This window comes from Leopardus geoffroyi, chromosome B2 (genome assembly GCF_018350155.1).
Source record: "Leopardus geoffroyi isolate Oge1 chromosome B2, O.geoffroyi_Oge1_pat1.0, whole genome shotgun sequence".
NCBI lineage: Eukaryota > Metazoa > Chordata > Mammalia > Carnivora > Felidae > Leopardus > Leopardus geoffroyi.
The window spans coordinates 125,718,464-125,736,372 of record NC_059332.1 but is presented as its reverse complement, the minus strand read 5'-3'; the positions used below and the strand labels follow the sequence as shown (position 1 = coordinate 125,736,372).

Genomic DNA, 17,909 nt, shown 5'->3' with positions numbered 1-17,909 from the left:
ACGGACACATGTCTCTGGGAACAAAGGAGCTGGCCGACACCATTTCCCTCCCTTGCCCCTCAGCATATACACAGAGCCACCTGCAAGAAGCAGCACAGCATGGACACTGGCTGCCTGACTTGCTTACACCAAGCCCCACACATCCCCTCCCTGCACCCCAGTGGAACTGCTCTTCTCAATCACACTTGCCTCAGTCTCGGCATGGCAGGTCCCTCCCCCCAAAGACCAGCACAAATCCCTGCCTGCACAGCATCTTCTGACCAGAGAGTTCTGGAGGGCTTCAGTTCTGGTGGAGGTGGTCAGGCCTCACTTCACAAGCAGACAAGAACACACCTAGTTAAAACTGACCACATTCACACCAGGGACCAAACGCTGCCCACAGCAGGTAAGGGAGAGACTCTGCAGATGACTGGCCTGAAGGACAGAGCAACCAAAACACAACAGCGGAGCTCACATAGCACACACTGGAGACACTTCCTTGAAGCGCCAGGGTCTCAGCACTACATGACCTCTTCTTCATAAAGAAGCTCCTGCTTCTTTCAGGAGCAGAAGACCTAACTGGATTTTCTAACCCAGAGAAGAAGATAGAGACTTAGACAAAATGTGAAGACAGAGGAATTTCTCCAAAATGAAAGAACAAGATAAGGTCACAGCCAGAGATCTCAGTGAAACAGATACAAGTAACATGTTTGATGGAGAATTTAAAGCAACAATCATAAGAATACTCACTGGGCTTGAGAAAAGAATGGAAGACATGAGTGAGACCCTTACCACAGAGATAAAAGAGTTTAAAAAGAATCAATCAGAGATAAAGAATGAGACAAACAAGATCTGAAACAGGCTAGATGCAGTAAAGAGCAGGCTGGAAAGAAGGAGACCTAGAAGTGGAAAGACCTAGAAGCTGGAAAGAAGTGACCTAGAAGACAAAGTAATGGATAGTAATGAAGCTAAACAAAAGACAGTAGGAAGAATTATGTAACCAGAATAGAATTTGGGAAGTCAGTGATTCCATCAAATGTAATCACACTCATATTATAGGAGTGCCAGAAGAAGAAGAGAGAAAAAAAGGGGGGGGGGGCAGGAAATTTATTTGAAGAAATAATAGCTGAAGACCTCCTTAATCTGGGGAAGGAAACAGACATCCAGATCCAAGAGACACAGAGAATTCCCATCAAAATCAATAAAAGCATGCCAACACCAAGACATATTATAATTAAATTTGCAAAATACAGTGATAAAGAAAAAATCTTAAAAGCAGCAAGACAAATGAAGTCTTCAACTTCCAAGGGAAACCGCATAGGCTAGCCGGAAAGTTCTCAATAGAAACCTGGCAAACCAGAAGGGAGTGGAAAGATATATTCAAAGTATTGAGCGGGAAAAATCTGCACCTAAAAATATTCTATCCGGCAAGGCCACCATTCGGAATAGAAGGAGAGATCAAGAGTTTCTCAGAAAAAGAAAAACTAAAGGAGTTCATGACCACTAAACCAGCCCTGCAAGAAATATTAAAGAGGACCCTTCAAGTAGAAAAGAGAGACCAAAAGTGACAATTTAAAGGCAGGAAATACAAAAGCAGTAAAAATTAATATTTCTGTAATAATCAGTCAAGGATCTCACATACTAAATGGTATAAAATAAAACATATACCTAAAATGTAGACAGGAGAGGAAAAAAGAATGAGTTCAACCTTGAGTGAACATCATCTTCATATAGACTGCTATTTGCAGAAGAGGTTATGGTAACCATATATCAAAAATCACTAATAAATATGCAAAGAACAAAGAAAAAAATCCAAATATATCACTAAAGAAAATAAGCAAAACATGAAAAAGAGAAAGACAAGAAATGATCAGAGAAAATCTCCAGAAACAACCACAAAATAAGTAATAAAATGGCAATAAATACATATCTATCAATAGTTACTTTGAATGTAAATAGACTCAATGGTCCAATCAAAAGACATAAGGAGTCATAATGGATTAAAAAAAAAATACCCATCTATATTCTGCCTACAAGAGACTCATTTTAGACCTAAAGACATCTGCAGATTGAAAGTGAGGGAATGAAGAAACATTTATCATGCAAATGGATGTCAAAAGAAAACCAAAGTAGCAATACTTATATCAGACAAACTAGACTTTAAAACAAAGACTATGACAAGAGACAAAGAAGGACACTTTATAATAATAAAGGGGGACAATCCAACAAGAAGATATAAGAATTGTAAATATTTATGCACCCAACATAGAAGCACCCAGATGTATAAAACAATTAATAATAAACATAAGGGAACTAATTGCAATAATAGTAGGGGACTTCAACATACCATTTACATCAACAGACAGATCATCTAAACAGAAAACAAACAAGGAAACAGTGGCTTTGAATGACACACTGGACCAGATGGACTTAACAGATACATTCAAAACATTCCATCCTAAAACAGCAGAATACATACTCTTTTATAGCACACATGGAACATTCTGAATAGATGTCACATATTAGGTCATAAAACGGGCCTCAACAAAGACAAAAAGATTGAAGTCATACCATGCACCTTTTCTGACCACAATGCTATGAAACTAGATATCAATCACAAGAAAAAATCAGGAAAGACCACAAACACATGAAGGTTAAACAACATGCTACTAAACAATGAATGGGTCAACCAGGAAATCAAAGAAGAAATTAAAAAATACATTGGAAACAAATTAAAAAAAATATATAACAATCCAAAACCTTTTGGATACAGCAAAAATGGTCCTAAGAGGGAAGTGTATAGCAATACAGGTCTACATCAAGAAGCAAGAAAAATCTCAAATAAACAACCTAACCTTCCACCTAAAAGAACTAGAAAAAGAACAGCAAACAAAGCCTAACGTCAGCAGAAGGAAGGAAATTATAAAGATTAGAGCAGAGAATGTAAGGGTGATCTGGCTGAGACATTTGTCACTCCATTGATCACCAGGGTTCATTCAACTGATCTGGCTGGTTAGGTGGGTGTCCAGATAGAGAAAGACCATCCTTCTTAGTCAGGGGTGTATAAGTACCTGCGCTCCCCTGCTAGAACTTCCAAACAAGCTCTCTAGGTCCATTTGTAGGAAAATGTAGGGTAGTCAAGCTTCCAAGAACCCAGACACATCCAAATGAGGTGCTGAATGTGGCAGTCTGCATTTCTTTCAAAACAAAAAATAATAATAAAGATTAGAGCAGAAATAAGTGATGTGGAAACTAAAAACACAACAGAACAGATCAATGAAACCTAGAGCTGGCTGGTTCCTTGAAAAACTTAATAAAATTTATAAACCTCAATTCAGACTTCTCAAAAAGAAAATATAAAGAAAAAAAAAAAGAAAAGAGAAAGGACCCAAATAAATAAAATCACAGATGAGAGAGGAGAAATAACAACTAACACCACAGAAATTATAAGAGAATATTATGAAAAACCATGTGCCAACAAATTGGACAACCTAGAAGAAATGGATAAATTCCTAGAAATATATAAATTACCAAAACTGAAACAGGAAGAAATGGAAAACTTGAACATACTGATAACCACCAAATAAATTGAATCAGTAATCAAAAAACTCCCAACAAACAAAAGTCCAGGACCAGATGGCTTCACAGGAGAATTCTACCAAACAGTTAAAGAAGAGTTAATACAAGGGTGCCTGGATGGCTCAGTCGGTTAAGCATCCAACTTCGGCTCAGGTCATGATCTTGCAGTTCGTGAGTTCAAGCCCTTCATAGGGATCTGTGCTGACAGCTCAGAGCCTGGAGCTTGCTTTGGATTCTGTGTCTCCTTCTCTCTCTGCCCCTCCCCCATTCACACTCTGTCTCTGTCTCTGTCTCTCTCTCTCTCCCAAAAATAAATAAACATTAAAAAAAAATTAATGAAGAGTTAATACTTATTCTTTTTAAACTATTACAAAAAAATAGAAAAGGAAGGAAAACTTCCAAATTCATTCTATGAAGCCAGCATTACCCTGATACCAAAACCAGATAAAGACACTACTAAAAAAGGGAACTACAGACCAATATCTCTGAAGAATATAGATGTAAAAATTCTCAATAAAAAACACTAGCAAATCAAATCCAACATTACATTTAAAAAATCATTCACTACAATCAAATGGAATTTATTCCTGAGTTGCACATCAATCACCATGACACATCACATTAATAAAAGAATGGATAAGAAGCGTGTATATGATCGTTTCAATAGATGCAGAAAAAGCACTTGACAAAGTACAATATCCATTCATGATAAAAACACTCAATACTTTAAGTCGATTTAAAGGGAACATACCTCAACATACTAAAGGTCATATATGAAAAACCCATAGCTAACATCATCCTCAATGGGAAAAACTGAGAACTTTTCCTATACAGTCACGAATAAGACAGGGATGTCCACTCTCACCACTTTTATTCAACATAGTACTGGAAGTCCTAGCCACAGCAATCAGACAAAAAAGAAGAAGAAGGAGAAGGAGAAGGAGAAGGAGAAGGAGAAGGAGAAGGAGGAGGGAGAAAGAAAGAAAGAAAGAAAGAAAGAAAGAAAGAAAGAAAGAAAAGTCCTAGCCACAGCAATCAGACAAAAAAGAAGGAGAAGGAGAAGGAGAAGGAGAAGGAGAAGGAGAAGGAGAAAGAGAAGGAGGGAGAAAGAAAGAAAGAAAGAAAGAAACAAACAAACAAAGAAACAAAGAAACAAAGAAAAGGGATCCGAATTGGCAAGGAAGAAGTAAAACTTTCACTATTTGCAGATGACATGATGCTCTGTACATGTCTAGAGATGACAAATTCATTAAAGTCACAGGATACAAAATCAACATACAGAAATCTGTTGCATTTCTATACACCAATAATGAAGCAGCAGAAAGAAAAACTAGGGATCCATTTACAATTGCAGAACAGAAACAGAACAGAAGCAATGATACCTAGGAATAAACCTAACCAAAGAGGTAAAAGGCCTGTACTCCAAAAACTATAAAACATGGATGAAAGACATTGAAAATGACACAAAGAAACAGAAAGACATTCCATGCTCATGGATTGGAAGAACAAATATTGTTAAAATGTCTATACTATCCAAAGTAATCTACATATTTAATCCAATCCCTATCAAAATACCAACAGCATTTTTCACAGAGCTGGAACAAGCAATCCTAAAATGCGTCTGGAACCAAAAAAGTCCCTGAATAACCAAAACAACCTTGAAAAAGAAAAAGAAAGCTGGAGGTATCACATTTCTGGACTCGAAGTTCTATTACAAAGCTATAGTAATCAAAAAAAAAAAAAAAAAAAAAAAAGTATGGTACTGGCACAAAACACACACATAGATCAACAGAGCAGAATAGAAAACCCAGAAATAAACCCACAACTATATGGTCAATTCATCTTCAACAAAGCAGGGAAGGATATCCAATGGGAAAAAGAATGTCTCTTCAACAAATGGTGTTGGGAAAACTGAACAGCAACATGCAGAAGAATGAAGCTGGACCACTTTCTTAAACCATACACAAAAATAACTTCAGAATGGGTTAAAGACCTAAATGTGAGACCTGAAACCATAAAAATTCTTGAAGAGAACACAGGCAGTAACTTTTTGATATTGGCTGTGACAACTTCTTAAGTATGTTTCCTGAGGCAAGGGAAACAAAAGCAAAAATAAACTATTGGAACTACATCAAAATAAAAAGCTTCTGCAAAGGAAACAATCAACAAAACTAAAAGGCAACCTATGGAATAGGAGAAGATATTTGCAAATGACATAGCTGATAAAGGGTTAGTATACAAAATATATAAGGAACTTATCAAACTCAACACTCAAAAAAATGAATAATCCAATTAAAAATGGGCAGAAGACATGAACAGACATTTTTCTACAGAAGACATACAGATGGGCAACAGACACATGAAAACATGCTCAATATCATTCATTATAAGGAAAATCCAAATCAAAACTACAGTGAGATATCACCTCATACCCGTGAAAATGGCTAAAATCAACAACACAAGAAATATGTGTTGGCGAGGATGTGGAGAAAGGGGATCCCTCTTGCACTGTTGGTGGCAATGAAAACTGGTGTAGCCACTGTAGAAAACAGTCTGGAGGTTCCTCAAAAAGTTAGAAGTAGAACTACCCAATGATCCAGCAACCACACTACAAGGTATTCACCCAAAGAATACAAAAGTAAGAAGTACTGATTCAAAGGGATACATACACCCCAATGTTTATAGCAGCATCATCTACAACAGCCAAATAATGGAAAACAGCCCAACTGTCCACTGACTGATGAATGAGTAAAGATGTGGTGTGTATATATACACACACATGTATATATACATATATTTATGAATATCATATTACCCGCCATAAAAAAGAATGAAATCTTGCCATTTGCGATGACATGGATGGATCGAGAGAGTATTATGCTAAGTGAAAGAAGTCAATCAAAGACAAATACCATATGATTTCACTCATATGTCAAATTTAAGAAAGAAAACAAACGGGCAAAGGGAAAAAAAGAGAGAGAGAGGCAAACCAAGAAACAGACTCAACTATAGAGAGCAAACTGATGGTTACCAGAGGGGAGGTGGATGGGGGGGGATGGGTTAAAGAGACGATGCAGACTAAGCAGTGCACTTGTGAAGAGTACCAGTGATGCACGGAAGTGTTGAGTCACTATATGGAACACCTGAAACTAATACTACACTGTATGATAACTAGCTAGTATTTAAATTAAAACTTAAAAAAAAAAAAAAATGTAGACTGAGAAAATAGAAAGCTGTAGCTTTGTGTAGCTACTTCTCAGATGTGCCCAGATAGTCCCAATATGTTAATGGCTAAAAAGCCAGACCAGCTTTCTCGCTTGCAGTTTCTATTCAGTAAAGAATCTAAATTGCAAGCTTATTCTTGGGACTAAATAAAGCTACTTTTACTTTAAAGAATAAGCAATGACAAAACAGGGTAACTCTAAGTAGTTTCCTTTTTCCTGAATTGGTGCAAGTAAGTTTGTTCACCACGAGCCTAGATGATTCAGGAATAAATTGGACTCTTCCCACTCAGTCTTCATTCCGTGACATCAAACTTCTGTTTGTTTCAGCAGCTAGTGACAAAGAGACTTTTCTTGGCATCACATATGGAACTAGTAGTTTTTTTGATATGTTAAGTTTCAGGATTAACATTAAAATACTCTAATTTCTGTAGACAACCAAGAAAATGAAGAAGTTAGAGAAGGACACAGCCACGTGGAAAGCCCGGTTTGAGAACTGTAACAAAGCTCTGTTGGACATGATTGAAGAGGTAAGGAAGCCTAGCCGCTAGCTTATTTTCCCCTATCTAGTCCAAATATTCATATTCCGAAAGTAATTATAACCTAATAGTGCAAATTATTATCTTGGAAAAAGAGCTGATTTTTTTTTTCTGAGGTGTGATATGTGAAATTGTAATAAAAATATTTAGAGCAAAAGAGAATTGGATCCAGACTCACAAAGAGCTTTGTGACCCTAAGTCACATGCCTACGTGCTGAGTCCAAAGCTGTTGCCAAATCAGCATCATGCCTGTGCGACTTCATTCCATAAAGGAAAGACAAGTGTCTTACTTGTCTTTGAATTTCCCCAGTGCCTAGCACAGAGCAGGTGCAGAATAAATTAATGAGTTAATCTGAACATACTGAGAAGACACCAGCCCCAGCACCCAGGGTATGTACTACTGTATAGACAGATATGGAGATGTATTGTCTAATTCTTCCAACAGGCATTTAATTACTGATATTATGTCAGGCTCTGTAGGTGTTGAGACAATAAAGGCAAAGATATATAGCCCTTGACCTGAGAGGCAGAGCTTACAAGTGAAGGTCTCCCCATGTGCACGAGCAACAGAAAAACCCTCAAAGGGTACAGAGTGGCACAAAGGTGGGGGCAAGGAGTGAGATGATTAGGAATGATTTCATGCACAAACACACCAACATTTCCACAGAAATGGAGAAGAACTGAACAGTTTGAGCACGCAGCATCATGAATTAGTGTGTGGGGAGTTTCTGTCGTTATAATTACTGTTCTAGCAATTCATCCCAAATAGCAACCAATTCCAAAGAGATGGGCTTATTATTCACTGACATAAATCAAACAGTTGCCAGATTAGCATACAGCAGTTTATCTATAGACTAGATAAGGCTCTGCTGACAGCCAGGTCCCAGTCCATCGCATTCATTGTGCCATTGGAAGACTTAAAAGCAGAAAATGCATCTACTTTAAGATTCCGGAGGCCTTGGACTGAAGCAGAGAGATGCTTTGCCATCTTTCTTTCCCACAGAAAAGGATACAGGGATTAAAATTCTACCAGGGTCTCACCCACAAGGCAAAAAAATGGAAGTGATTCCCCCTGACCAGGGGTCTGTTCAGCCACCAGTCTGCGGTGGCTCCAGAGTCTGGCAGACAAATTCCTGGGCAAATGGTTTTGCTTGTCTCCAGAGGGCATCCTGGCAATTTTGCTCTGGTGTTTTACGTGTGTGTGTTTTCAACTCACAGAAAGCATTGAGAGCCAAGGAATATGAGTGCTTCGTGATGAAAATTGGGAGGCTGGAGAACCTCTGTCGAGCTTTACAAGAAGAGAGAAACGAGCTCTACAAAAAAATCAGAGAAGCAAAAATGCCTGAAAAAGATGACCAAAGTCAGCACACCTCCGACGAGGAGCTAGAGTCTGCTGTTTCTGTGGGCGGCGAGGTTGATGCAGAGGAAGCCGACAGTGTTCACAATGCTGTGAAAAATCTGGCCACAGCCTTCATGGTCATCCATCATCCAGAGTCAACCTTCGACCAGTCCAAAGAAATCCCACCAGAATCCGGCAGTCCTCAAGGGGTTGGTGACTCGGCCCTCAAGGAACCAGAACGATCCCCTCCGAGCCCTCTATGCCACTCAGAGATTTCCCTGCCTCCCCCAGGGAAGGCCGAAGGAGGCAATGAGGCAGAACCGCCCCCCAGGCCCAGCAATCCCCCCGAGGGGTCGGCAGCAGAGGCCCAAGACCAGGGTCTCCTTACAGCAGCCCAGGCTGATCAGCAGCCCCAGAAGCCAGAGACAGAAGCTTCCAGTCAGGCCCCACAGTCCCCGGCAGAGGCTTCCCTACCAGTGATGGAGGCAAATGGTCCTGCTCCACCACCCACAGCAGGTGAGCAAATTCTAGTTGGGGAGCTCGGATGTGGGCCCAGTAGGCAGCCACCCCCACTGGAAGCAGCAGCATTGAGACCACCCACAGGGGTCTCGGTGGAGCCCCAGCTGCCCCAGGTGGCTGACACCAACCTGGAAGGAGTAGACTAAGCCTCGTCGTGGTGCCTTCCGAGCTTAGTGCCTTCCCAGCTTCACGTCTTCATCGTGACAGATTGTCTTCTGAAAGAGGCATTAAGGGCCAGGGATGTCTAAGGGAAGAGACTTAATTAGAATCAAGACATTTTTAAATGTTATGCAGAGCACATTCAGCCTGTGCTATTTGTTCTCAATTTATAACTGATTTGGAGCTTTTCTATTTAACGTTGGTTGACAGTACAATTTTCCCAAATGGCAACAAAACATACAAATAGCAAATTCATAAGAATTTTCCACTGAGATGGTATTTATTTCAATTTTTTAATCAACAGTAGGATTTGGTGTTTAAAGACTTCTCCTACAATATGTAAATGCATAAAAAGTGATTGTTATTTATTTCCCTATACATTTTAATAAGTTCTATAGTAAGTTATGGATGTCCAGGTTTCATTTAAGCAACATTTACATAATATGTGCATACGTGTAGATGTATATACATATGTATACATGTGTGAATGTATACGTATGTGTGCGAATATATACCTATCCGAGTTTATGCACCTATATGTACAAGTGTGTATTATATATGTGTGTGTATATATATACAAATATATTATATACTAATATATATTACACATACATTTCATCCCTCTTTGGAATTCTCTCATGCAAAATATTTAGACAGTAATCAAAAAAATGATCTCTTATGCTTGGGATGACAGTAGATTAATGCTCTATGAATCAGAAGTAGGTTCAGAATACGAGTATTTAGGCCATGTAATGTAGGGCAAAAACAAGTAACCAAATGGTAAGTCAATAAATTCAATCAGTTGATCCAAAGATAGAACAGCAGTTGGGTTAGATTCCAAGTCTGCAGAACACATAGACACAAAGGTGCCACAAGAGGCAATAGACAGAATAGGGGAACAATCACAGCCCTCGATGGCTCATCTCTTCCAGCGGCCTCTCCAACACAGCTCGGCCCATTGCCTTGCCACCCCATGTGGTGGGGCAGCCCACTCATGGCTACCTGCAAGGAAAGGGTGGGAAGTGGGAGAGCAAGCAAGGGCATGGAGGGATTGAGTGCCCTGGGACTGATACGAGGCTATGCTCTCGTCCACTGGCTCTTGTGCTATGGAAGTCTTGAAAAGGAATGTTCGCCTGGCCCGGCCAAGTCCTCAGTTCTCTCGCTGTCATCTTCTGCTCTCTCCAGAGGGTTTCCCACCATTTCTTGCTGTCACTGCCTCAATCTATATTCTCAAAGCATCTTCACATTTTTTCCAACCTTCACTCCCTTTACAGGAAATTATACCCCGTCCTCATCTCAATAACTGATAAGTAAAAGCTATTATTTTTACAAGACAGAAGTCCACATAGGGTCTCAATATGAGTGATGAGGGGCACCAAACAATATATTATCTGCTTTGGGGAATTCTTTACAACCAGAAGTACAAATGGCTTGAAAAACAGGTAAGGATTCAGCAGGAGGCAAAAGTTAGATGGTCTACAGGAGTATTACATTAATATTGGACAAGAACCTCTAATACAACTGACAGCATAAATTACTCTACCAGATTTACCAAAACCCGGTAAATCCAGTAAATCTGGTAAAGGGAGACTGGAACAAAGAAATAGGAAGGAAGGGAGGGAAGGAACGGGGAAAGGGAGAGGAGGGAGAAAAGGGAAAAAAAAAAAAAAAAAAAAAGGTCTAACCCAGCCCTACCTCAAAAGTTGAATTCAAGTAGAAAAATGGATAAAAGCAAGATTCTCTACTATTCATCCAGAAAATCATTCTTCAGTGTTGCATGTGGCTGTCTGCCAAGGAACACAAAATGCTTGTAGGCAGCAACCATATGCTACAAGAATTGTAAACTGCATAAAATTTGTTTGAAGTCGACAGTGAGGGTAATAACGAAATGCTAATCAGGAGAAAAAGCATATCCCTATTGAAGAACCAATGTATTTTTATTTATTTTTTTCCATGTATTTTTGAAGGCTTGCAATATTATAACCACAGACTATCCAGCCAAATTCAACATTACTGGAAATCTTAGAGATTTAAACATTCATTTAATTCAGAGCTAAATACTCACCATAACAATCCAGGAGGGTCTCCTTCTATTTACAGAAGGTAAACTTCCAAGAATGGAGTAAGATTAGATAATCATAGTAAAGTCTCAGTCTGAATGTTTAGCAAGAGAAACAGGTAGGAGAGGAGCCAAAATCTGGTAAATCAAGTATTCTAATACCCAAAGTTCATTTTTTTCATCCAAAAAGCTTTCACAGCAACACATTACTCACTACTGTGTATATCTTGGGCAGAATTTCAATACAACACCTTACCTAAAATTTGCAAAGCTTAATTTAGACTTTGGAAGGATTATTTTAATATTCAAAGAACGTTTTATTATAGTCTGTGTTAGAATTCGGCCTTGCTAATTATCACAATAATTCATACAACCTGAAAGAGTAAGGAATTTCTGTTCTTTATCAAGTTCATGTAACTATTTCTAGAGATGCCAAGTCTACTTTTCCAGAAACACCAGTATTGTTTGTGTTTTCTTAATTAAATAACTATAATTTATGTATCTATTAAAGTTACTTCTCTTCCCACATGCTTACTTTTGTTACTTCTATGTTTCAATAATACCTAACAAAGATTACGGTTTTATTTTGTTGTTCGTTAAATTTCTGGTCTCTGAGTAGAATGTACATATAATGAACACGGTGAACATCTTGGGTGTGTGCGTGTGTGTGTGTGCGTGCGTGTATGTGTGTGTGTGTGTGTGTGTGTGTGTGTGTGGTGTGTGTGAGAGAGAGAAGGAGGGAAACAAGGGAAAGAGACAGAACATGATTGCCTGGAACTAATGAGAAAGCAAAACCCCGGCTCCCCTGCCCAGTCCTCAGCTTCTGGCAGACAGTTATCCCATGACCAATGTCTCTCTTCAGTGCCAGTCTCCAATGAGACCATTTCCATAGGTTTCTCTGCCATGGGAGTTTCAGAAATACTCTGGGGAGTAAGGGGGCAGATGTAGAACGTGTCAGCTTATTTTACCTCCACCCCGTCCTTCTTTTTTTTTTTTTTTTTTCAATATATGAAGTTTATTGTCAAACTGGTTTCCATACAACACCCAGTGCTCATCCCAAAAGGTGCCCTCCTCAATACCCATCACCCACCCTCCCCTCCCCCCCACCCCCCATCAACCCTCAGTTTGTTCTCAGTTTTTAAGAGTCTCTTATGCTTTGGCTCTCTTCCACTCTAACCTCTTTTTTTTTTTCCTTCTCCTCTCCCATGGGTTTCTGTTAGTTTCTCAGGATCCACATAAGAGTGAAACCATATGGTATCTGTTTTTCTCTGTATGGCTTATTTCACTTAGCATCACACTCTCCAGTTCCATCCATGTTGCTACAAAGGGCCATATTTCATTCTTTCTCATTGCCACGTAGTACTCCATTGTGTATGTAAACCACAATTTCTTTATCCATTCATCCGTTGATGGACATTTCCACCCAGTCCTTCTAACTACTCCAAGAATTCTCCCTAGTAGGACCCAAAGAGGCCCAACTATTCTGCCTTTTACTTATTCTCTCTTCCCAGTCTATCTTCAACCAGGAGAGGCTTCTTGAACAAAGCACTTCCTAGTATGCTTGGAGAAGAGAACCAGTTAGCTAAAATTGGGAAAAAAATTAAACCCTGCCCTTAGGGCTGTTTTTGTTCCTTTTTGCATGGTATAGATATGCATTTTTTTAATACTTAAAAAATTGTTTTAATGTTTACTTATTTTTGAGAGAGAGAGACAGAGCGTGAGCAGGGGAGGGGCAGAGAGAGAGAGAGACACAGATTCCAAAGCAGGCTCCAGACTCCGAGCTGTCAGCACAGAGCCCAATGAGGGGCTCAAACTCAAGAACCATGAGATCGTGACCTGAGCCGAAGTTGGACACTTAACCGACTGAGCCACCCAGGTGCCCCAATACACATTTTTAAACAGCTCTTTTTTTTTTTTTTTTTAAGCTAATAAAGTATTATGTGTTCGTTGCAAAACTGAAGCTGCTTTTCAATAAGACTAAGATATCATTAGGGGAGAAATCATTTCAGGAAAACATCCTCAGCTCCTTCTCCTCCAACCAGTAGTTAAACCCAGTACTTAGGATACATAAAAGTAATTTAAAATGTAAAGAATTGGGGCACCTGGCTGAATCAGTCAGAAGAGCATGCTACTCCTGATCTCGGGGTCATGAGTTCAAGCCCCACGCTGGGTATGGCGCTTAGACAAAACGTAAAGAATCTCCCAAAAGAAGATATGAAATAAAAATGATGACTCTGGCCTCTAAAGTTTGTTGCCACCATAAACTGGCAAGTAAGATTTAGGATTCAAGTCAAGTATCTGGGTAAATCTTCACAAGGTTTAAACCATTTATATTTCTGTACTTTATAACCTAAAAGTTAAAGTTATCATTAGATCAACCATAAGGGCATTCCATTTGAATAGAAGCATTCATAAATGATAGTGATAAAGATCTCCCCCAATCTTGTTAAGTTGTACCTTCCACACTCGAAGTGAAGTCTCCTCGGTGGTATCCCGAGAGAAGTTGTGCAAACGCCAGTTGCTGCTGTACATGTGTGTGAATGTTCCCACATACACACATACACACGCACATAAACGCACATGTATAAAATTTGTCCTAGATTTAATGCTGTTCCTGTTGGTGGGCCTTTACACCTATATTTTCAAAGGATATTCCTATTATCTTTCCTGACAAGGACAAACTATAAAAAGAAATCATTTCCTGTATAAATAAGGATATTTGATAGAAACACTTAACTCACAAAATAAGCCTACAGGCTCATTGATCCATGGCACAAAAATTATTCACAGAAGCTGATTCACTCTTCCAGGAGAAAAGAGATGAGATAAATCACCAACAACACAATCGAGTTGGCAACAGCCAAGTGCAAGTCCTTCTTCCTGCTGGATTTTAAAGCCTCCACGACCAGCAACGTCTATCCCATTTTATAACGATTTTTTGACAAAATGATATATCATGACATTCAATTACTCCATGTCATAATTAAAACATACCTGGGCATAAAACTCATTATTTCAGTGCGGACAGTCAATGTGACATTTTATCTCAAAGAACACGAAACCACAATGGAAGCCAAATAAGAAGATATTGTGTTAAGAGAGGGACAGGAGAGAGAAAAAGAGACTTTCAATCTGATAGCCATTACAAAAATGAAAAACAAAAAGATAAAACCTTAAGAGCAATAAAAGGAAGAGGAACATAAATGGGTGGGACCCTTTTGTGAAAGCAGGATGCCAACAGACGACAAAAGCCACAATGACATTAATACGCTCCCACACAACACCCTCCACCTGGGGGATTCTTACAAACATGTTTCTCAGTGTTGTTGTTTTCTTGTCTTTCTTCTTGTTTGCCTTTCGTTTAAAAAATATATATAAATGCATTCTTTTCAATAAAAAATAAATAAAATAAAATTACATCACGGAACATGCAGAAGACAGAGAAGAGAGAAAATGAGTGTTAATTCCATCACCCTAACTTAACCGCTATCAGCGTTCACTGCGTCCAACCATTTTTATCTTATCTACCATTTGTATTTAACATGTTAGTTTGTCTTTGGGGAAGGGAACAGTAGTTGAACTGAGAGTCATAGCTATTAACAGCTGCCAGATTTGACTGTTTACACCATGTATTCAAATTTTATGCACTTTACCATATAAACATGGAAGCATATTATGTTATTTATAGAATAAACACGACTATGCAAACACAAATACACAGCATTCTTACATGTTGTTTGGAAAGTTTATGCCACGCACTGCACTTAAATGTAAGTAAACCTGGACATAGCTAGAGTTAACTCAGCTCGATAAATAAATAGCCAATGCAAGAGTGATAACAAACACGGTAACTAAGAAAACAAACAACAGAAAGGGTCAAACTCGGGTTTACGAAGTGACAAGAAACATACGGTATTACCGTAAATCACAGCCTTGGCTAACTAAAGGTCAGTGTTCTGAAATAAATCTAAACTCTTCAAAATGAATGAGACAGAGCTTTGGTTGTTCTAATGAAATGGTGGTCACCAACATTAGCTACAACACAACAAGTAGGGCAAGGCTGAGAACCAGCGCGAACCTGAGACTGCTCTGGCATCCACCAGGCAGAGGCAACCAGCCGTGGCGCATTCAGAGATCCTATATGCTCAAAAAATTTGAAAGTCAGGTCTCGAATTTATAGGAATAGGGTAATAAGGATGCCTTTCATCGTGCCCAAAGTCATGAAGTTAAAAATATGTTGGATGGGAGCACAACCCATGTGACCGCATAGACTAGATTTATTAGGATACTGCAAAGCTCTGGCCAAACCAGGATAATCCCTCACAGACTATTGTAATGCTCTGGGTAAAGAATTCATGTTGAATTCTCTTGTTTTCTTAACATTCTTCCCAGGGAGTTATTCCCTGGAATAAAAATCGCTGGGGTCTAATCAAGGTGAAAAGTGGGGGATAGCACTAGTCCTAGGATCAGGCCATTTGAGCCCTTAGTCCCGGTTCTGCTGCTAACTAACTGGGTGATTTTGGAGAAATCACTTAACATCTCTGGGCCTCAGTTAGTTCACCTATAAAATGGGAGCCTGGGACTAAATGATGTCTGAGGGTTTTGGCAACTCTGGCTAAATCCTCAAGAGACTTAAGAAGTTATGTGGGACTTTCCCCTCCCCAGGGAGAGATTTATTCTAAGAAATCTACACATCACTTTGGGCACTTCTATTAAAAGCCAGGCAAGGGGAAAGAGACAAGATACTACCCAAATAAAAAAAAGTTTTAATTTTAAAAATTAGACAGAAGTATGAAGAAGGAAATCACAAATTCTTGGATTTCTTCAACAAATACTGAAGACTTTCTGTGTGTGAGGTTCTGTGCCAGCACCTGAGATGACAGTGGTTACAAGCCTGAACAAAGGAGCTTAGAACCACCCATATCTTGACTGGATCTGCTCAGCGCCAGAGGGCATGGTTGGGCCCGAGGATCCCTGGGGACTCAGTACCAAAGGAAGGGGCTGCAAAAGGTGCTGAGAGGCCCCACCTGCCCCCAAAAGTTCCACAACCAAACAGCAGGATGGTGAACTCCAGCAGCATTTTCATCACAAATGGTACCCAGATCTCCAAGTGGAAAAGCTGTGTTCCTTGCAGAGAAGGAGGGTGTGTGTGTGTGTGTGTGTGTGTGTGTGTGTGTGTGTTCATTTATTTTGAGAGAGAGAAAGCTCATGAGCAGGGGAGGGGCAGAGAGAAAGTGAGAGAGACAGAATCCCAAGCACAGAGCCCAATGCGGGGCTCGAACTCACTAACCACAAGATCATGATCTGAGCAGAAGAGTCGGACTCTCAACCGACTGAGCCACCTAGGTGCCCCGAATAGGAGGGTTTTATGAAATATGTATGTAGTTATTTATGTGAATATATATGAGTGCATACTTGTGAGGATATGTATGAGCATATATGTGTAATGTGTGCCAGTATATATGTGTACTTTTGTGTGTGTCGTATGCATACAGTTCTTTTTTTAAAAAAATTTTTAATGTTTATTTATTTTTGAGAGAGAGAGAAAGACAGCATGAGCGGGGGAGTGGCAGAGAGAGAGAGGGAGACACAGAACGTGAAGCAGTCTCCAGGCTCTGAGCTGTCAGCACAGAGCCCGACACGGGGCTCGAACTCCGGAACCGTGAGATCATGACCTGAGCCGAAGTTGGGCGCCTAACCAACTGAGCCACCCAGGCACTCCATCGTATGCATACAGTTCTGTGTGAGTGTTTGTAATTATATGTGTCAGTATTTATGCATAATAAATCAACATGAGCCTATGTGTAAGTGTGTGTAGTTGTGTGTGAGTTTATGACATGTGTATGATAAGACTGGGAACTGAAAACCTGAACACCACAGATGTGATTTTAGTCACGTGGCCAGCTTGTTTTTCATAAGATCAGGTCTTGTTGCAGACTTCGTTTGCACAACTAATCCTCTTTTGCTTACAGCGCATAGAGCCCATTCTTTTCTGGCTGACAATCTGCCTTCTAAGCAAACAGGCAGGTGGGTGAGGTTGCAGATACAGCGACAGCTCTTCATGAAATAATTGTACACACTACAAGGCCAAGGTGATGGCCCCTGCTGACACACAGCTGTCATCCTCAGGCAAGGCAAGGCTATGTTTTGAGAAATTCTCAGCACTATTCTTCACATAGACCAGTCACAGCTTGAGCAAAGAATATATATATATATATATATATATATATATATATATATATAATTGATATATCTATCATCCAGCTGAAACCAAACCCCTGAATATTATGAATGTTATGAATGTTTCTCTAAATTAAAAACCAGAGAGAAAGTGTCCAATCCATTGACGCTTAAATCAGTGAGTCAGAAGGTAGCAAACCAGAGTTAACTACAGATGCTACCAGCCAATCAGTCATGACCATGACTCATCCTTTGTGCAGGGAGATTTTTTGCTGTGACGCAATTCATCTCCCAAAAATATCTAGTACTGACTAGCTATGCTGTCATAGCTGGAC

The 17,909-nt window shown here is 39.5% G+C and overlaps 1 protein-coding gene across 2 annotated transcripts in view; it reads left to right on the top strand.

The window, feature by feature from the left end:
• TXLNB (taxilin beta) overlaps positions 1–11,922 on the top strand; it is a 53,214-nt gene extending 41,292 nt beyond the window's left edge. For both annotated transcript variants that reach the window (XM_045499831.1, XM_045499830.1), the window contains 2 exons: positions 7,214–7,309; positions 8,537–11,922. In XM_045499831.1, coding sequence (XP_045355787.1) covers positions 7,214–7,309; positions 8,537–9,322 — 882 coding nt within the window. In that variant the 3' untranslated portion in view covers positions 9,323–11,922. The remainder of the gene's footprint in view (positions 1–7,213; positions 7,310–8,536) is intronic.
• Positions 11,923–17,909: the final 5,987 nt, after the last annotated feature.